Here is a 22,050-nt window from a genome sequence, read left to right on the forward strand (position 1 = left end):
GCTACCGCTGCTCGCTCCGGTGGAGTTCTGGAGTTGACGGGGAGTGCGTTCGGGGATCGATATATCGCGTCTTAACGAGACGCGATATATCAATCCCCGATAAATCGATCGCTACCCGCCGATACGGCGGGTAGTCTGGACGTACCCTAAAATGAAGGAGCTTTCTTTGCTAAGGGGATGTCATAAACTAGCTTGTGTACTTCTGCCCTCTACTGGAATATAGAAAACTTACTTGTACATTCTTCTGTTTGCTGAGTTTGCACCTTCATTTGAGCTGGACCTGTTATTTTGGAGCCAGTGCATCCTTGCAATATTTTTTTCTCTTGGCATGAGATGACAGAAGGAGAGAAAGACAGAAGCAGGAAGGAAGGAGGGGTAGTCCAGTCTAGTGATTAAAGATAACTGGAAAACAAGAGACCTTGTTTCTGTTCCCCGCACTACTCTCTTGCTGTATAACCTTGGGCAAGTCCCTTAAGTTTCCTGTCCCCCAGTTTCTCTTTCTGTAAAACTGAGATAATACTGTTACCCCCTTTGTAAAATGCACTGGAATCCTTGAATGAAGTGCAATAAGGCTGCATGTACTCCACTACTCCATGTAGAAAGAATTTGCTGCAGAGCTCACCTGTTGGTGCAGAACTGTGCTGCAGAATTTTAACTTTCATTTAAAAAAAATTAAGCCTCTAGATTTTATGGGTTTGAAGAAAACAACCTTCCAAGTGTAACTGATGCAGTGACATCTGCAGCCAGCCTGAAACAATAACTCTGGAGTGTTAACTTTGAAATCTAATAGTGCAAATTCTAATGTCAACTACTTCACTACTGATCATTTAAATAGCCATCTAATGGGCTCATCCTGCAAATTCAAGCCATTCCCCACGCTTCACCACGTGCCAAAAACCCAGCTGTCCCCAGCCACATTAACAACTTCAGTTTCTCCCTGATAGAAGCTGGCTGAGGGGGACTCTTCAGTGGCAAAGAGCCAACATAACAGCTCTGTGCCCGCACTCAGTGCTGGGGGCATACTCAGGGGAAGGTGGTACAGTGAGAGCGAAGCAGTGCTCGGACTATGCCTGACTGCCAGAATGAGGCCATAGACAGCCAGACTCAAGTTAGAGCAGCCTCTCATTAATCCTTTCTCTGTAATTTACACTTCCATGTACCAATTAGGCGCGTAGAACTCTGTGGCAGAATCACCCTGAGGGACTGCAGGGCATTGCTACTCCCTCTCAAGTTTTCCAGCAGGGTGATGATGGGAGCAGCTCTCTCCCTTCAGAACTCTACATGCTGTGTCAGCAGGAGCCTTTGAGGTAAGGAGCTGAAACTGCAGAATTCTTGGCCACATTCCCTCCTTGGTCAGCACCATCCAGTTTTGGGGCAGTATTAGTTCTCCCAGGGCTGCATCAGAGATGCTGCCACTTTGTGCCATGGCAGCCTGAAGACTCTCTGCTGCTGGGATCTTCCTTTCTAACCCCTGATGCTAATCTAGCCCTAAGGCTGAAATTCACTAACGGTGCTTAGAGTAATCAGACTGTGTCTGGAACTTCATGAGAGTTGATATATACCCCTTCAACTTATGGATAACACATGGCAATGAAGCACAGCCTAAAATAGCAACCACTATCCTCCTTTAAAAAGGGGATTACAAAGTGCTAGTACCCCTGTCACATGAAGATAACAGTAATCATAAATCAGCAGATTATGACACGGATATAAATGTGTGTCAGGTGCCTGGGCCCAGGAAACACTGTTTAGTCTTTTACCATCACTCCTGTGTTTTATGCCTTATTATAACACCCAACAGTTGCCTCAGCTTAGAATCTTTTAACCTGGAAAAAAAATACAATGAGAAAATTAGTGATCCTCATCTCCAGGAAAGTTGGAAACAATGAACAAAGTGGCCTCAGCCCACTTCCTATTTGGACAGCAGTTTGCATCATAAGAACCACCATCATACTTGGCAACCTTAGGAGTTTTAGCAGCAAGGAGACTGAACGAGACAGTTATCTGTCAGGGTGTTCCCTCCAGGACAGATTAGAAAGAACATTTGCTGAAAAGCTTTCTCAGCCACTGCCTGTGCTTAGCTTGACTTCGATGGATAAATGGAAGAGGTTAGTCTCCAGGGCTGTTAACCCAGAATCTTTCACAAGCACAACATTCATTATTTTTATATGACATTTTTACCAACTCTGGAAATTCACACATTGATCTTCAATGTTAGGAGATGTTAATGTTAGTAGAATTTTCCCATTTTAACAATTAACTTTTTAGTCATTTAAAACAAAATTGAGAAGTGCAACATTCCCAGACTACTCAGCAATCCTAGAAATTGTTACACACATCACAACATGAAAAAACAGATTTTATGACCATTTCTTCAATCTACTTTACTGCATTCCACACTAAAGCCCGCTCCCATCAGAGTAAATGGCAAATTCCCATTAAACTCTGGCTTAGCTAGCATTTTAATAACACTCAGCAGTTACTGTCCATTGCACATTGCATCTGCAAAGTGCTTTACAAACATAAACTCTGACTAATTATAGGCTAGAATGGTAGAAATCCTGGCCCTGGCTTTTTACTTTGAAGATCCAGTGTTTGCTCCAACCTCTCTATTGGAGGAGGGAGAAGAGGGGGAATAGGGCAGTCTTAGAAAGATCCCTTAAAGCAGTTCATTTAGCTGCAAGCCTGGAGCTTTCGGTGAGGAAGAGGGGCAAAGGGGCCACTTGTACCCCCCCAAAAAGGATCTTCAAGGGGCCCCAAACTTTTGTCAGAAAGGCCAAAACATGCACAGTCTTTATCCTTTATAGACAGTATTTTGTTGTGCTTTATAATGACACTAGCCAAAAAAAATAAATAAAAAATCCAAGATTCCCCCGAGGTCTAACTAACCCCTGGATGGTTATTTTGTTTTTCAGCTAGCGACCCACTTCCCCCACTGCCAGTAAGGGGAGCCTGGAACCGGCACCGTTTGGCATACAAGGAAAGCTTCCCTCAAGCTACCGACTCGGCTTGTTTTTGAATGCAGTGGCCTTGCTGGAGGCAAGTGGTTGGGAAGCTGAGCGCGCTGCCCGGAGTACCTGCACGCCGGGGGCGAGGGGAAAGGTACCGCTGATCACTCCCGCCTCAGCGGGGAGGGAGGAAGCCGTCACGTGGTGGGGGAGGAAAACCCGGCAGCCTGGGGAGGGCAGTAGCAGAGCGCGAGGAGGTGACACGGCAGGAGGAGCTGGAGCGCTGAGGTTGGCAGTTTCCCTGGTTCCTCCTGGCTGATTACACGGCGGGGGGAAGCAAATGCACCGAGGAGGCGAGGTGGGCGCTGAGCAGTCGCCTCTGCAGCTGAAGGCTCAAAGCAGCCTCTCTCCAGGGGGAGACTTTGCACCAGTTTAGCCGCACGTCCGGCACAGGAGGCAGACAGGCGGGGTGCGCTGTTTGGAGACGGGGGGTGACTAGCTGGGGGAGAGGAATCCTTTCCAGCCATGCTCAGGCTGGGCTCCAGGGCGACGCAGACAGGACCTTGGCTCCCTACCCTACCGTGAAGGCTCCTATGGGGGATTTCCCGTCTGCTGGGAGGCGCAGCCCGGTGGCCAGGTGGCCCCAGCCCCGATGGAGCCGGAGGAGAGGAAGATCTCGGTGTGGCTCTGCCAGGAGGAGAAGCTGATCTCTGGCCTCTCCAGACGCACCACTTGCTCCGACGTGGTGCGGGTGGTGCTGGAGGACAACAGCCAGCGGCAGCAGCTGCCCACCCTGCAGGATTCCGGCGCGGGGATGCTCTCGGGACCCCCCGAGTCCTACTGCATCGTGGAGAAGTGGAGGGGCTTCGAGAGGATCCTGCCCAACAAGACCAAGATCCTGAGGCTCTGGGCTGCCTGGGGGGACGAGCAGGAGAACGTCCGATTCGTGCTGGTCCGCAGCGAGGCGTCCCTGCCCAACACGGGGCCCCGCAGCGCCGAGGCCAGGGTGGTGCTGAGCAAGGAGCGCCCCTGCCATGGCCTCGGGGCGGCCCGGGCCAGCCTGGCGCTCACGCAGGAGAAGCAGCGCCGGGTGGTGAGAAAAGCCTTCCGGAAACTGGCCAAGATCAACAAGAAGCGGCAGCAGCCACTGGCCAAGGAGGCGTCCTCGGCGGAGAGGATGGAGACCCTGGTGCACCTGGTGCTGTCGCAGGACCACACCATCCGCCAGCAGATCCAGCGGCTCCGGGAGCTGGACCGGGAGATCGACAGGTACGAGGCTAAGATCCATCTGGACCGCATGAAGCGGCACGGCGTGAACTACGTGCAGGACACCTACTTGGTGGGGGCCAGCAGCTGCGAGCTGGAGGCGAGCCGGGAGCTGGAGCCGGGCCCGGGCCCGGACGGGGCGGCCGGGCAGCTGGAGGAGTACGCCAGGAAGTGCGAGGAGGTGCTGCAGCTGCAGGAGCAGCGGACGCGGCAGGAAGAGCTGCTGGAGCACCTGGCTGGCGAGATCCAGGAGGAGCTGAACGAGCGCTGGATGAAGCGGCGCCGGGAGGAGCTGGCCGCGGCCAAGGGCTCTAGTTCCAGCCTGTCCGAGCCCGAGTGCAACACCATGGAGCTGAGCGGCGGGGCCGGCAGCGAGCTCCACGTGGAGCAGGAGCGCGTGAAGACCCAGCTGAGCACCAGCCTCTACATCGGGCTCCGGCTGAGCACGGACTTAGAGGCGATCAAAACGGATCTGGATTACACGCAACGCGCCCGCGAGGACAAGGAGCGGGAGCTGCAGCGCCTGCTGGAGACGCTGAACACTTTGGACTTCGCGGACACCCAGACGGCAGCTCAGATCCTCCTCCCCGAGGAGCGCGCTCCCGGCGGCCCTGCCTTACACGAGGCTGGGCTGGGGGCTCCCGTGGGCAGCTCAGACGTCTGGGAGGGCCAGGCCAGGGGGCGGTGCAAGGACTGCGAGGAGAACGATGAGGACTCGGATACAGGACTGAGCTCCATGCACAGCCAGGACTCTGACTCTGTCCCAGTCTGTGAATCGCTTGTATAGCGGCCTCCTTCCTTAAGTAAAATAAGCTCAGGGACCCACAGCGAAATCCAAACTTGTGCTTCCTCCTTGGCACTCTTAGAATACAACTATCCATTTTCACATCCGCCAGCAGAAGAGATCCTAGAGGGGACTCCTGTATATTTCCATTAGAACAAAAATGTGTGGTTTTTGTTGTTGTTCTATCCTTTTGGGGAGGAGGGGGACCACTTTAAAATCCAGATGCCAGTTAGTGCCATATTATGGTAATTTATGCAAACTGATGATGACCAGTTATCTGGGGATAACATAAGCTAATGGTAAACTACACAGTTGAAGAATTAAATGGATTACATCATACAATGTTGATTCTACAGAAAGACTATACCTGCATTTTGCTGCATAGCGACTGTTGGAAAGGAGGTTTGTTGTAGTAGGTACTGTAAGGAAAGAGTTGGGTTGGGGGGGGAGAGCTTACACTGTAAAATGCACTCATAAAAAGGAAATACGCTGAATCTGAATTGTGGCTTAAGTTTAAACTTGTTAAAACTAGTCATCAGCAGACACTTTTTAGTCTGTCTCCTCACTACTTTCATCTTTTAGAAAAAACACACACACAATGTTTGCATTTCATTCAGTATTGGAATTACCTGTTTCCTAAATTCCTGCCTTTTATTTCACCTCAAGGGTGTTCTTGAATGGAACCCTTAATCCTATATTTCTCCAAAGCAAATACAGTCCAGTATAGGTTTCTTTACATAGTCTTTTTGTTGGAATGCTGGAACATATATTCTCTAATTGAAACAAAAATTCAGCACCTTTATATTTCCTCAGTATTGCAAGTCAACTGTTTGCTACAGTATTTGCCACTTAAGAATTCAGTAGGTTCCTCTTAGACAAAAATAAAAGAAAAGTTGAAAGTGCAGAACTAAAGTTCAGGGTGATTGAAAAATTAGTAAACAGGACATCTGTCAGTATGTTTGACATGGATGCCAGTTTGTCCTAATATATGAGCTTTTGAAATATATTGACTATGGTTTTTGCCATAAAAAGTGATAATAAATCATTAAACTAAGAACTGAACAAACTAAACAAATATAAATTAGCATGCAGTATCAGCACTCAGCCGTGAATGATGCATGTTCCCATGCATAGATAACAGCACGTTTGTTGACAGATAATTTAAGAGAAGTTGTAAATATAAATGTTCACTAGATTAATTTAAAACAGTAATTAACACAGCCTGGTCTCTTCAAATATATTTTCTTTATCAGGTTAGTTGATGGTCTGCTGAGTTTAGTAATAGATAAATTACTGCATCAGCTTAAGCTACCATTTCTAATATGCAGTTCAATTCAGGCTAGCTCAGAATCTAGAGATCTGATGCCCAAAGTATAACTCAAGCTTGCTACAGTACAGCTGGGTGAAATAATTTAATCTCAAGTTATTCCAGTGAAAAGGTACAGTATCAGGTGTAATATGTATTTCAATTAACTGGACTGCCAAATTTTCCTTTGCAGCTTAACCAATGTCGGGTATACTCTTACAATAACGAGTATTAATGGTTTGTGTATGGGAGAAGTGTTACTGTAATCAGTTTAATGATAAAAGATCAGAGAATGTTCAATAAGGTCTGATTGACACAACATTTTAGAAGAACTCTGACGACAGGATATCTATGAACATTTGCTTTTAAGTTATAAGAAAGTATAAAAGTAGATGTGTCATGGACCAGGATCCTCAGTCTGTGTACATTTGTGTAGTTCAATGAACTCAGCAGAACTACACTGATTTACAGCAGCTGATATTGGGGGGAGGGTGTTTTCCAAAGAGAAGTGTTGCTCTTTAACAGTGTTACCATTGGGAATCATACTGAACAGCAGAAAAATAGCTACAGCATTAAATCAATTTAAAAATAAACTAGTAATATACGTGTAAGTAAAAAAGCTCTAAAATTTCCATTAATGCCATTATTATTGATAAATTATACTGAAATAAGTGGTCTTCATAACATTTTTAAAAGTCTGATTATAAAATTATGGTTTTTGTATTTTAGGTGGGCTTGGAAAATATTTGCATACCTGTTTAAAGCCTAATAAAATGCTAGAAGATGAAATAAGAAAAATGAGTGTCCCCAGATTGCAATTTGATCACAAAATATCAGCATTGGTTCTCCATAGCCATGCATCTTGGGAGTCATTTATCCCAGTGCAAAGTGAGTGATAAGATTTTTATCCTTACTCTGTATGGAGTAAATGATTCTACAAAGTAAAAGGCAATGGGGAATCAGCCCCATCATGTCTAACATCAATAGGCTGAGTTTGGAGATGTTTGGAAATGCTCACAAATGTACACTAGGGATCTAGCTCACTTGCAATTCAAAGAATTTTTATGAACCTAGATCTGAGGACTTTAATGGAGGTGGGGGTCAAGTCAAGAGCAGGGGCTATGTGGTTTTGCTATATTGTTTTTACCATTGCGGACGAAATTGAGCAAGTGACTATAGACTGCCTCTCCAGTGAGTGGCTGATGTAAGTAGTAAACTTCTCCAGTGAGCATCAAGTAGCTTTACGTAAGCTCTCCTATTAGCCATACCAAGCAAATAAAAAGGAAACCACATTATAGAAATAAGTTGCAACAGGCCTTGAATTATTATGCTATTGATACTCACCTCAGGTATGTTGTGAGCATGAGGCCAAAGCACCAAAGACAGGAAATTCAGAGTTGTTCATAGAGAAGCAAATTCTTCCTATTTTTCCTGGATCTGGAGGGCTCTTTCTGCAGCAGAATTATTGCAGTTTCAGTGCACAGGGGGATACTATTCCAGAAGCCTGTGCAGTCTGCACCCGAGGCATCTCAGCACCCACGGGTCATTGGAGGAACATTAGGGCTGATAGGTCTGGATTCTCCTGTAGGGATTGGGATGTTATTGCTGTAGATGGCACTGCAGTCCTGAAGTTACAGTAGGGGCTGCAGTGATTTGAATGTTCTTACATCTAAAAAAAACACATACATCTACTTAATAGTGTTTAAACAGTGGTATATGCAACTGCATTGATTTCCGTTTCCATCTCTATTTGCAATTTGTATTTATGCGTATTTGCAGTTCTCTGTCTTTAGAACACTATTCAAAAGTTAGTAGGAAAGAGGAAATTACTGTTTGTGCTGGATCAGGGTGCTTTTCCGTTCCCATCCTCTTTTGTGCTTGTGCATCCTTGACTGGCTACTAAAGACAAACGATGACCCAATGTATGGGTTTGAGTGGAATTTGGCCCCGAGTGCTCAGCCAGATCATTGAATATTGATCAACTGCTGTCAGTAATATAGAAGAGTAGGATTCTACCACTTGCTGTATACATTATAAGACCAGAGATATAGGTAAGCAGCAGAAAAAGTGTATTTATTACTACCTATTGACAGAGAAATGATAGTATTTTACCTCTCCAAACTCCATAATCTACCTGAAAGCTCTAGATTCTGACACTTGTCACTTCAGTTTTTTGTATCCCATTCTCTAGAATCCCATTTTCCATGTTCTTCCTCCCATGTTCATCTTACATGGAAGCATTAGAAGCAAGATTAAATAAAAAGCTAACTCCATTAAGAACCCTGCTTTAGCTACCTCAGTTTATAGCACTGCATGGCTCCAAATAGTCAAAGCCTTATACGCTTCTCCAAAGAACTGTTAGGGGCCAAGGCCAGCTGGCCTTTCTCAGGCAAAATGTCTTTGGAAGTCAACGGGAGTCTTGCCTGAGAGAAGACTGCAGAATCAGGCCCCAAATCTGTCACCAATTTGAAGATAAGAGGCCCTTAGATCTTTGGTTAGCTGGTATCACTCCATTAACTGAAATGAAGCACTCCCTTACATAAAATTTGAGTTGTGTAGTTTGGCTTTTAACCTTGACCTAGTTTCAGAAATCCACGACTATCAACATCATCAGAAAATGAACAAGGACTTCATGTCAAATGCAATACATTGGTAACACTTAATGCATGTTGTGGACCTGTCAGTTTGAATACTGCTTTGTAGAGTTATCTTTGAGGCCTTAGTGGTGGAGAGAATTCTTAATACAAAATGAATAACCTATTAACTATTGCACCTTGTATTACAGTAGCTTTTACAAGTCCCAGTCACAGAGTCCCCATTGTGCTAGGCAATGTATAGACTTACTGTAAGGCTCCCATCCCAAAGAACTTGCAATCTTAGTTTAAAACACGACATAAGAGGTGGTTGAATGAGTAGGAGTGAAACAGGATAGGGTAACAGTAATGCAAGCATGTTTGTTCATAGACTGGCTGCATGCACAATGCATTTTCATGATTCATTTTTAAACCATAAACTTTACCATTGTCTGGAGAGAGGTATAAGGCAAAAGTTCTTTCCAGGTATGTACTTCAGTTATGTATTCTTTTCTTTATTTGAACTGAGCTGGGAATATAATTCAGTCCACCAAAGCAGCAGCCCAGGCTGTGAAATGAAAAGATCTGGTGAGTTATGCCAATTATGAAGTTAGAATACAAACCTTTGTGGATTCACAAAGCAGTTGTCCTTTGAAGTCACTTCATATCATTGCTCCTCAGCTGGCACATCAAGTTGATAGAAACAAGCATTACAAAGCACAGAGAGTCTGCAGAGAGGTTGCCGTGTTTATGTGAACTATTACTAAATGAACTCAGAAGCTTAACTAAGGAGGTGGAGGGAATTTAAATAAACCCAAAGCAAAACCAGGGTAAGTATATAGTATAACCAAAACATCGTCACCCAGAAACAACAACGACTTAGAAATGTTCACTGGATTACTTGTTTAAATGTCTCACAGCCCTTACGGCCAGGTTCTTACACCCTTCCTCGCAGTGAGGAGTGCCTTCCTCCCATCGATTTCTCAAGGAGCAAGGTACTGCTCGGTGTATCAGAGTCTGGTCCTAAATTAAAGCCTTTTCAAGTATTCAGAATATTATCTAAATGCCAGTTTCTTTCAGCTGTACCACTTGGGAAGTTTTAAGAGAAATTCTGATCTAAAATGATCCACAAATCCAACAACACTCCTCTGAGCAGCATTTCCTTCCCCTTGTTTATTACTCTCTCTCTTCCCCTATTCCTAGCTCCCACTTATCGTGATTTATCACCCTCTGAGCCTGCAGACTACTCATATGAATAGTCCCATTCAAACCAATAATGGGACTACTCGTGTGCAAGATTGGGACCTTTGATTGAAATCTACTTGAAACAGGGACATTTTTTTTCTGTCACTGTAAAATAGCACACACCTATAGTGCTATACAAATGTGGAGTCACAACAGAAAGATTACACCTTTGAATGCAGTATTAAATATATGTCCTTCATATGTATAACATATCATTGGTTCATACAGTGTCTGATTTCTCCACTGCCTTGCCCCTTGTGCAGCTGTTTACACATAACTATAGGGATGGGATAGAAATAAGTAGCCACACTGAACATGCTGCCAGCCATTCTTTAGAAGAAATACTCTGGCAAAAGGAAGTCTTGGGTGGCAGTGTGGCCCAATGGATTGGAATAAGGAGCTGCCTATTGTCAGCGCTGCCAATGACCTATGTGACCTAGGGCAACTCATCTTTTAGGTTTGAGCTCTTTGGGTCAGGAACTGTCATTTATTATATGTTTGTGCAGCACCTAACACAATGGGACCCAACCTGGTTGTGGTGTTCAGACGCTACTGCAATAGAAAGGGATAATAATAATTTCTACTTTTTCTGTGCCTTAATTTCCCCACCTGTAAAATGGGGATAATACCCTCCTTTGTAGGGTGCTTTGAGATCTGTGGATGAAAAGCCTTTATATAAACAGCTAAGTAGTAGTGTAGTGTGATCTCCAAGGTGGTATTTGCCTTAATTGTCTTTGGGAGGGTTTAGCCTTTATTGAAAATACCTATTGTTTAACTATGACTCATAGGAAGAGAGCTCTTGTATATTCAGAACCTACTATTCATTGACTTACTAACTACAGAGTTAACGTGGCTTAACTATGTGGTTATTTAGCTTATTATTTGAAAAAGAAACACTTTTTGTCAGTTAAATTGTGCTTCAAAGCAGGTTTTTGGAATACATGTTAATAGCCTTAAGGAAAATAGTTTAATGTGTTCAAATTTGGATAAGATTATAATACCTTTGTTTTAATCTCTTAGAGCATAATTTGTACATGTAAGCAGGCTACCAGGTATGTATTTAATAATCACTGTAATCTTACAAACTTGTCATGTCAAACATTTTAACAACTTAAATCTGGAAGTGGGCCTGAATCAAAAAACAAACCTAAGCTAAATTTAGGGAAGTCTGGATCTGGATCAAAAATCTGTGCCTCTGGTCCATCTCTGCTTCAAATAAATACTTTTTTCTACATGCTTTTAACTTGTAACATTGGGAACATACATGACATTTTTCACAAGGTAACGAATATCCAATGTCCTGCCTTTCTACCACCAAAATAGATATACATTATTTTGTTTCTAGTTGCAGTTGAAAGGTCACTGCTATATGTTCTCCCCTCTTTCACAGTTTCTCTTCACTCACCCTACATTGAATAAGGCTCCTACATAGTTCTACTATATAATTCCTTCTCCAAGTGACTGGATGGCTCAGGGAATCACAAGTGTGTCAGTGGGTTTTAGACTGGGAACTGCCTGCATTATCTAATCCTGCACCCACACAGGCTTTGCCTACCCTACTTCTCCACAATTTGGAATAAACCAGGCAGTAGAGGGGCTGCCATCTGCTCTGATTCCACCATCCTCTGAAAGCACAGACCTCCAGGTCTTCTGCACCTGGGATGGCTGATCTGGTCTTCAAAATGGTGTGGTTTCAGCAAAAGTGAGCTGATGTGGAGGATACATGTGTGCTTCCGGTACTAATGTCTGAAAAAGGTGCAGGTGAAGCCAAAGTATATAACTTATACAAAACGTACAGGGATAACTAATTCTCCTGAGCATAAGGTATTTAGATGTGAAGCCAATAAGGAGTTCTGACTACATGATTATTTATTTTTGTAGGACTATTGGCTTCAAATGCAAAATGTAGCTTTTAAAAAAACAGTATCTCCCAAAATGTGCTGTACATTTTACAGACATACAAAAAATCAGAGTCCTAGGGTAACCAGATGTCCCAATTTTTATAGGGACAGTCCCGATTTTTGGGTCTTTTTCTTACATAGGCTCCTATAACCTCCCCACCCCCGTCCTGATTTTTCACACTTGCTGTCTGGTCACCCTACAGAATCCCTACCCTGGAGAATTTACAATCTAAGATGACAAAAATTGAAGGGCGAAGAAAAGGACTATAATATACAAACAAAACAGTCAGGACAATGTTTGGCACATGTCTTGTTAATTTCTTTTTTGTGGGGAAGAGGGAGCAACACCGTCACTAAGTTGATTTGTAACACCCCCTAAAAGAGGCTGGAGTGTGGTATGTTACGGGCAAGGAGCCCAAAGCAGTGGGCAAATCAAGGGAAATCAAGGGAGTGGGAAACAAAAGAAGTGGCTGGGAGGAATGAAGAGGAAATGACTTATGCAATAAGGGAGGTAAGAAATTGGGGAGGGGAGGGGAGAGGACAAAAGCAACAAACAGAGAAAGTATTTAAGTTTACACATGAAGTAACTAACTCCTGCACACCAACATGCCAATAAAGATCAAAGTTTGTGTTAACCATAGTTGCTCAACTGCTTCCATGCCTCTAAACATCACATAGCACTCCAAGGCCAGGCATCAAACCTAAAGTACTGGAATGGTATATTAAGTAGCTTCCTACCCTAGCCAGGTGAACAGGAATGTGAACGTTGCAGGCCAATGGCCTTGCTTGGGTTGCCATCCACCTAGATGAATCAGTAATTGGGATGCTTTGCAATATGGTAACATACTGGGAAATCTGAGGAAGGAGCATCACTCTTAAGTTGCTTTGCTCTCTTGCATTTGGTTCAGATACTTGATTTTTACACAAATAAAGGGTTTTTAAATAATGTGTTTCGCTAAATGATACGCTTGTATCTTAGCCTTCCCCCCTAAATAGCTGCTTTCTTGGGGTGTTGAGGGTTGCCTTGATGTTGTTATACTACCCTAACCCTTCTGCCTAAATGCAGTACCAGGCACAGTGACACTTAAACAGAACATTTAGCTTTTTGATGATCTTTCTGAATTTAATATTAAAGATTAAGGTAAAAGCAAATCCAGCCCAATCACTTAATTTGACAGAGTTTAGCAAAATAGTTTCTGTAACCAAAGCCAAGTAGGCTGGATTTCAACTCTAGTTGTTTAAGGTCTTCTATCGTGTGTCAGTGAAGTGATTCACCTTTAAATCACTTACTCCAGTTAATGGTCACAATTATCATGTTTTGATTATATTAATTAGACCTGCACTTAAATCCTCTTTGCATTTCACCTCAACAACCACTCCCTTAATTACTAACTCCTATAGCTTTAGAATGATGTAGGGTGGTTTTTTGTTTTTGTTTTTTGTGCATCTTTGTGGAATACATATTTCACTCAATTTGTTTTTTCCCCTTAAAATTGCCCAAGTTTTTTTTCTTTCTTTTCTTCCAATTCTTCCCATGTTTCATCTGTCAAATCAATATAAGGGTAAGGCTGCCAGTCTGGGTCTGGAAGCCACCCTCAGCCCCTGCTCACTTGTGACTTCTCACTGTTCTGTTGGCTGGTGTTCACATCAGTGAAATCCTTTTGACATTAGCATTTTTGGGCTTTTTCTTTTATATATGGACGTAGGAAACATGCATACCTTCACATTCCTTTGAGTGCTAGAGGTGTGCAACTAGAGACTGGGGCCCAGATCCTCAACTGGTGTAAATAAATACGGTGCCACAATTTGGTCCAGGATATCTAAGCTCCTTCATAAAAGGGGTCAAATATAGTTCATGTGGAAGCAGGCACAAATCCATAGACTTTAACAGAGCTGTGCCCACTTACACCAGGGGCTGATTTGGTTCGTTTTCAAATAGTGATCAGCTCTGTTCTTATTTCTACCAGGGTAGCACCTTGGGGCTGTACTAAGCATTGTACAAACACATAGACAGTTCCTGCTCCAAGAATTTACAATATAAATAGACAAGAGAGAGAGGGAAAGAAGGGAAAGGCACAGAGATATGAAGTGACTTGCCCACAGTCAGACAAAGAGTGAGTGAGTGGCAGAATGGAATAGAGGCCAAGCCTCCTGCCTCCCTATCTGCTAGGCTGCACATTCTAAAATTTCATAATGGTACCAAACCTACAGTTGTGTACTATGGGTAGTTATAGTTTAAGGTAGCTTTGATACATCTGAATAGTAGTGCCATTATCAGCTGCTGTTACTGTAAATCCTCTTTAGTTCTCTACATCCTGGATATCTACATGGTCTTGTCAACAATTTGGATATCTATCTATGGGGAGAGAACACAAAATGTTCAAACATCTGTTCACTCCATATTCAGATCCAGGGTCAATGAACAACTGGCCACACGGCAACACCAGAGGTGCTATATGAAGTACTGTAATCAAATTTTATTCAGGGCATCAGAAGTTCATCTTGTTCCTGATGGGGCCCTGCTACCTGTGGAAACTCACCAGTCTCAACCCTTACTCTAATACGTTTGCTGAACACACCAAAAGGCAAAATTCTGTCATTAATTATAGTACTGTAAATCTTGAGAAACTCCACAGAAAACAGAGCAGACTTTGGCTGAATACTGATAATGAAACTCAAATGAGCACAGAAAATACTAACTAGCAAGCCAAACCATTACACTAGGAAAAACCTCTTCACAGGCAGTGAATTAATTTCGTGCATTATATTGTGCCTATATGAGAGACTACAGCTAATTGGAAAAAATTTGATGCAACAGTTCTTCCATTGAAATTTGTTAAAATGGAAATGTTTTGTGAAGATGGTTCAATTTCAGCAAAGCTTCTCCAGAAACCAGGCAGATTTCAAAGTTTGCCGTCAGGCCTGGTTTTCTGCCAGCTCACATGCCCATCTCTTTGGCAGCCAGTGCTGTAGACTATCCCAGGGCTCGGGTTCCATTCCCTTTTATGGAGAATTTTGAAATGTCTTGTTTCCAAATTTAAAAATATTGGAATCTTCCATGAAAGGAAATTACCTTTCTCTACTCCATCCTACTAGAGAATTTTACCAAAAAAAGGTGGATGGGTGATGCCATGCAGGGAGTGGGGGAGAGTGTGTCTGGTAAAGTTTCCGAGTGTAGACATGGTCTTAGGAGAAAAATCTGCTCCTTTGTGTGGTGTGGTTGTGCTGGAGAAGGGGAGGCAGTGTAGGGGAAACTTTGTCAGCACAAAGCTCAGCTCTCAGCATACTAATACACACAGGTCAGCATTTGGGTTAGGGCTCCAATGGCTGTGCAGCCTTAGAAGGAGGATTCTTTCCTCCAGTTAAACAGTTCCCAAGGACTGAGGATCTGAGCCCTAATCATATTAAACCTAATGCTGCTAAAATAAATAGCATCACTGCAGAGAATTGTAACTGAAACAATAGGCTTGATTACACTCACCTGCAGTGCCAGGAAAGAACAACTGTGCAAACAACAGAGTGATGATCCTAAAGATTATAGGCACTACAGGGCCCTAAGAGGTACAAGTCCACTGAAGTCAAGGGGCTAACAACTGTTTAGTGCAGCAGTGAATAGCTTAATGTATTCACAGTATCTGAACTCTGCTTTAGAGATTAAATACATTGCTTATTAAAATACACTATTTTAAATAAAATATTCATTTCTTTGAATGAAGAAAGATTGGTTTTTAATTGTGAAGAGCTTTTAAAACATGAAGAGTTACCTGAAAAGAGAGAAATGCATATGAAGTCCGGCTTTGCTTGACGTGCAGAAACAACAAGGGTATCAAAAGCGGCATTATTAGCTTTGCCTCTTGTTGATCAACAAATACATGGGAATTTGTGTTTGAATAACTTACATCATCTTAAATAGCTCTTGGAAAACAGGCACAAGGGTAGCAAATCTTATTTTCAATACTTCTCTTCTGATCAGGATGAGTGATACAGTCCTATTTATTATGTAACACAACCTGGCAATTATTGTATGTACTGTGGTATCACATAGGACCCTCGCCTGTACCACCACCCCATTCTGCAGAACAATGTGTCGAACACAGAACAAAACAATGGTCCCTGCCCCAACATCATATATAACATACCCAGCGTGACCTCCTTACACAGTTATATATCAAACCTGAGACAATTCAGTTTATGTAAACCTCCGATGATCAAAGACAAGAATAAAGGGACCGAAACGTAGCATCTTCCCCGGCAAGGTTTTTGGAAATTGAGTCGTCTGTGCCGAGCACTTATAGGAGCATGCTCCAGAGTTATATGCTATGTGGGAGAAAAAAACCCTAATAGGAGCCATAAAAGAGTAAATTAAATGGAATTTGTATATTAAAATTATCTTTATTTTATTATGACATAGGTTAGTTTAAACATGCCCTTTTCCTATTACTTTGCCCTTTTTGGATTGCTTCCCTGCTCACAGCAGGCAGGGACACCAGGCAAAATAGATTACTTTTATCTGAAAAAGAATATTTTCTTTGGAGGAAAAAACGTCTCTCTTTTCCCCGTGCTACACTATGAAGGAGCAAAATCCCCATAGCCAAGCATTTTATTTTTGATTATAGCTTGTAGAAAAGAAAATGGTCATTGTAATTTTTACAACTAGCTAAAATACAAAATTAGGGCGTTTGCAAAATCTTTCTGAAAAAAAGTTATTTCATGTAAACAGGCACACAAGTAGATAAATTAATCGAATGTTTAATTGAGCACAGCAGCCATAATGATAAATATTAATTACTACTTAGTTCATGAAACAAAATAACTAAAATCCTGCTCAGAATTGTGAGTAGATGAGCTCATACACATGAAACAAAGCTTTATTGCTATGTTTTTTTAAACCTGGCAGATGTTCAGGGCTTCTCTAGAAAAAGTAAAGATTCTCTTTGCATCTGAATGTACATTTCACATTGGTGAAACAGGCTTCCAAATTATTTTTCAATTCTCAACAAATTATTCTATGTGTAATTAGAGTTAATCACAAGCACCTCCAATAAAGGCTAACTATGGTTGAATAAAAAGATTAATCTCTCTTCCTGACCCATTATATGAAGTCTGAATATTATTTAGACATCAGGAGATAAAAAGTATGTCAATGAAGGACAAATATAGATTAAAATTACTAAAAGGAGAAATTAAGTTAATTTCAGTGCAGAATGTTTGTAAGCAATGTGTAATCAGCGTCTTCTGTTAATTAAACCATCTACTATTATGTTCACTGGTAAATCTAGTCCAAACATGTGCAAACGCAAAAATCTAAAAGAATCCAAATGCCTTTGGCATTCAAATAGAAGCAACTTTTTAGTACATTATCACTGGCAAAAAATATATTGTTTTTTCCCCTGAAGGGTATAAAGTGCAGATGAACAATCCACGGTAAATTTCACTAATAGCAATAAGGGCAAAATTCCAATCTAAGGTATGCAAGTTAAAATTCCACCGATATTGAGTGTCACCAACGTATATCTGATTGCAGAATCTATCCATAAATGAATACCTTAAACATTTTTAAACATACGTAGACATTCTAAATGTTAATGAGAAGTCTGCTGCTCATTTGTTACTCTTTACTGGGCCACACCTATTCCTCAAACTGATATCTTCTGATCTGACATACAGTAGCAGAGTTGTCCTACTTTCTGTTAGGAATTAATCTACTTTAGAATATTACAGAACAATGGTCCAAGTGACTGCATTCAAACCTCTTTCCTTATGCTAGGCCAATATCCCACCATGTGCAATGTTGAGTCTAAATGTGGCCCCAGCCCTACCAAGGGATTTTGCTTGAGCCAACCATTATGTCAGCACCAAGTGTCAGATTCCAAAGTGACTCTACCCTGTTTCCTCGCCCACAGACAACCCGCCAACCTTAAGCATATTCTCACCAGCAACCACGCACCGCACCATAACAACTCTAACTCAGGAACCAACCCATGCAACAAACCTCGATGCCAACTCTGCCCACATATCTACACCAGCAACACTATCACAGGACCTAACCAGATCAGCTACAACATCACCGGCTCATTCACCTGCATGTCCACCAATGTTATATATGCCATCATGTGCCAGCAATGCCCCTCTGCTATGTACATTGGCCAAACTGGACAGTCACTACGCAAGAGGATAAATGGACACAAGTCAGATATCAGGAATGGCAATATACAAAAACCTGTAGGAGAACACTTCAACCTCCCTGGCCACACAATAGCAGATGTAAAGGTAGCCATCTTATAGCAAAAAAAACTTCAGGACCAGACTCCAAAGAGAAACTGCTGAGTTCCAGTTCATTTGCAAATTTGACACCATCAAATCAGGATTAAACAAAGACTGTGAATAGCTATCCAACTACAGAAGTAGTTTCTCCTCCCTTGGTGTTCACACCTCAACTGCTAGCAGAGCACCTCACCCTCCCTGATTGAACTAACCTTGTTATCTCCATACTGATTTATACCTGCCTCTGGAAATTTCCATTACTTGCATCTGAAGAAGTGAGGTTCTTACCCACGAAAGCTTATGCTCCCAATACTTCTGTTAGTCTTAAAGGTGCCACAGGACCCTCTGTTACTTTTTACCCTAAAACTGCAGGATTGGAGCCTGGTGGGGGTGGGGCTATGAGTTAAAGTTTCATTTTTATACACTTATATCCATAGCATCCTAGCATTTCCTGGGCTTACAAGGTCTACTTTAGTCCCAAGCCTGACCAAGGTCCCAGCCCCATGCAGAGCCACTGCATGAGGCAGCCACAAGGCCTTATACAAGTGCCCAACTAACCACTTTGTCTGGGGAAGCTGTGTTGATGACAAATTCTCAGGAAAAGGAAGATCACCACAACGCCTGCCCTCTCAGGGGTCAGGAGCACCAACCATCCCCATGTCAGTTTGATCTCCACTGAAGGAAATCTAACCCATATTGCCAGGATCAGCAACACAGATGCCACTAGCCTCAAGCTTAGCTGACCTACCTCACCAGTTACCAGGATTCTGACCTTATCAGCTCCCAGCATCAAGGAGGTATACACCAATGGGATTCAGTAGTCAAAGGCAGTTGGCAAGTGATGCCCTCCTGCTTCAACATCCAGTCCCTGGCTCAGTGGGCAGAAAGCTCTTATATCCTACCAACAACTTTGATCAGGAAACAATCACTAGTCGGTATGTGCCTCACCTACTGTAACAGCAAGTCACCCAATACCAGCACAGATGACAGAATTGCCTCCTCAGTGTAGGCAGCTCCATTTAGCTCAAATGATTGGCTTCATTTCCCTGTCCATATCCATATTCTGTAAGCAGGAAGATGAAGTTGGATGGGTTTGAGCAGGGGCTGATACTGGAGCTAACAGATCCAGGGCATCTGCCATGACCCGCTGACCGTACTGCATTTTGGAGTGGGGGGCCCTCAAAAGAGGTCATCATGAGTAATGACCCACTATTAACAATGTACCAGACCAATTTAGGCTGCCTTCCCAATGGCACAAACTGATCAAATATGGTCCTGAGCACCTTAAGACTGCTGTGGATATAATTAATCTACAAGTACACCTGTAACTTGTTTGGGTGCATGAGCTTCTCCAAACTGAAACCTCGGGTTCTTATCCCAAGCATAGGCTAAGGGGAATTAATAATTACTGTGTAATGTCATGTGTTATAAATGAACCTAAGGCCCATATCTCCAGTATTTTCAAGGGCGTTGAATAGTTAGAGATTGGGAGGACAGGAGTGTTCCCCTTGGAAACAAGAAAGCAAATGGTAGGATGCCTGGATTTGAGGATATTAGATACTACAGGAGGTATTTATTTTCCCTTTTCTGTCACTTTCTTCTTCACTTTAAGACTCCAGCAAAGGCAGGGGTGTTAACAGGCTGCATGTACAGAAAATTGCCCATGTACAGAGAGAGAATTAATTATTAAATGTTGTGTAAATATTCCCATTAAATTTTCTAAAATACAGCGGAGAAATCAACCTAAATCACATGTTTATATGTATATTAGGGGAGACAGCAACTTTAATCTTGTGCCAATAAAAATAATGTGGAGGGGTGAAAGCCACTTTACATAAGAATGACTATACTGGTCAGACCAATGGTCCATCTAGTCCAGGATCCTGTTTTCTGACAGTGGCCAGTGCCAGATGCATCTCAGGGAATGAAAGAATAGGGCAATTATTGAATGATCCTCATCCCCTGTCATTCAGTCCCAGCTTCTGACAGTCAGAAGTTTAGGGATACCCAGAACACAGGCTTATGTCCCGGACCATCTTGGCTAATAGCCATTGCTGGAGCTCTCCTCAGTGAACTTATCTAATTCTTTTTTGAACCCAGTTATATTTTTGGCCTTCACAACATCCCCTGATAAGTTCCACAGGTTGTTAGTTGGTGTGTGTGAGGGAAAGAGTATATTCTTTTGTTTGTTTGAAATCTGCTGCCTATAAGTTAATGAGATGGCCCTAGTTCTTGTGTTATGTGAAGGGGTAAATTACACTTTCTCCACACCTGTCAGATTTTCATAGAAGACCTCTATCATATTCTCCCGCTTTAATCATCTCTTTTCTAAGCTGAACAATCAGTCCTTTTAATCTCTCCTCATATGGACGCTGTTCCCTACTCCTAATAATTTTTTTTGCCCTTTTCTGTACTTTTCCTAATTCTAATATCTTTTTTGAGATGGGGCAACCAGAATTGCACCCTATATTCAAGGTGTGGATTTATATAGCAACATTGATATTTTCTGACTTACCTATTCCTTTCCTAATAGTTCCTAACATTCTGTTCGCTTTTTTGACTGCTGCTGCACATTGAGTAGATGTTTCAGAGAATTATCCACAGTGACTCCAAGATCTCTCTCTTCAGTGGTAACAGATCCCATCATTTTGTACGTATAGTTGAGATTATGGTTTCCAATGTGCATTACTTTGCATTTATCAGCGTTGAATTTCATCTGCCATTTTGTTGTCCAGGCACACAGTTTTGTGAGATCCCTTCATAATGGTTTGCAGTCAACTTTGGACATAACTATCTTGAGTAATTTTGTATCATCTGCAAACTCAGCCACTTCAAAGTTTATCCTTTTTTCCAGACAATTTATAAATATGTTGAACAGCACTGGTCCCAGTAGAGATCCCTGGGGGACACCACTATTTACCTCTCTCCAGTCTGAAAACTGACCATTTATTCCTACCTTTTGTCTCCTGTCTTTTAACCAGTTACTGATCAATGACAGGACCTTCCCTCTTATCCCGTGACTGTTTAATTTGCTTAAGAGCTTTTGGTGAGGGACCTTGTCAAAGGCTTTCTGAAAGTCCAGTACACTATATCCACTGGATCAACCTCGTCCATATGCTTGTTGACTCCCTCAAAGCAGTCTAATGGAGTAGTAAGGCCTGATTTCCCTTTACAAAAGCCATGTTGAGTCTTCCCTAACATATTATGTTCATCTATGTGTCTGATAATTCTGGTCTTTTCTGTAGTTTCAACCAGTTTGGCTGGTTCTGAAGTTAGGTTGACTGGCCTGTAATTATACAGATATGTAAATAGAAATGTATGGAGAAAAGTCTGAGTATTCTCACCTGTAGGGAAATACAAGAGACCTCATACTATGAAATACACACAGGCTAGAAATCTAGTTGAAGCTGATAAATAGGAATTTAGGGAGCTCCTACAGCAATAAACATTCATGGAGGGAAAAAACTACCAAGAATTTCACATCCATAAACAGAGACAAGTCCATCTCAATGCATAGATATAGAGGAAATCCAATCCAATATACAGAGGGAGCGTATATATCAAATCCATAGATATCATCCTGATCTCCCGGCTAAACCATAGATATTTGTAATCTGGAACAAATATTTAGGGAGCATCCAAACTGGCCTTTGCAAACAGCAATCAATTAACTAGAAGTAAACTCTAATGTCAACATATCCAAAACAGGCTGTCATCACCCTTTGTTGAAAGGAGTGCTTATGGAGCTGTTAGAGAAGCTGCT

The 22,050-nt window shown here is 42.4% G+C and overlaps 1 protein-coding gene across 1 annotated transcript; it reads left to right on the forward strand.

Annotated features, from left to right (window-relative positions):
• Nucleotides 1-2,511: 2,511 nt before the first annotated feature.
• On the forward strand, nucleotides 2,512-7,102 carry RASSF10 (Ras association domain family member 10). The gene has a single exon (XM_024099774.3). The coding sequence runs from the start codon at nucleotides 3,601-3,603 to the stop codon at nucleotides 4,999-5,001; it is 1,401 nt and encodes a 466-aa protein (XP_023955542.1). The 5' UTR covers nucleotides 2,512-3,600; the 3' UTR covers nucleotides 5,002-7,102.
• The last annotated feature ends 14,948 nt before the right edge of the window (nucleotides 7,103-22,050 follow it).

Source organism: Chrysemys picta, chromosome 4, assembly GCF_011386835.1.
Source record: "Chrysemys picta bellii isolate R12L10 chromosome 4, ASM1138683v2, whole genome shotgun sequence".
NCBI lineage: Eukaryota > Metazoa > Chordata > Testudines > Emydidae > Chrysemys > Chrysemys picta.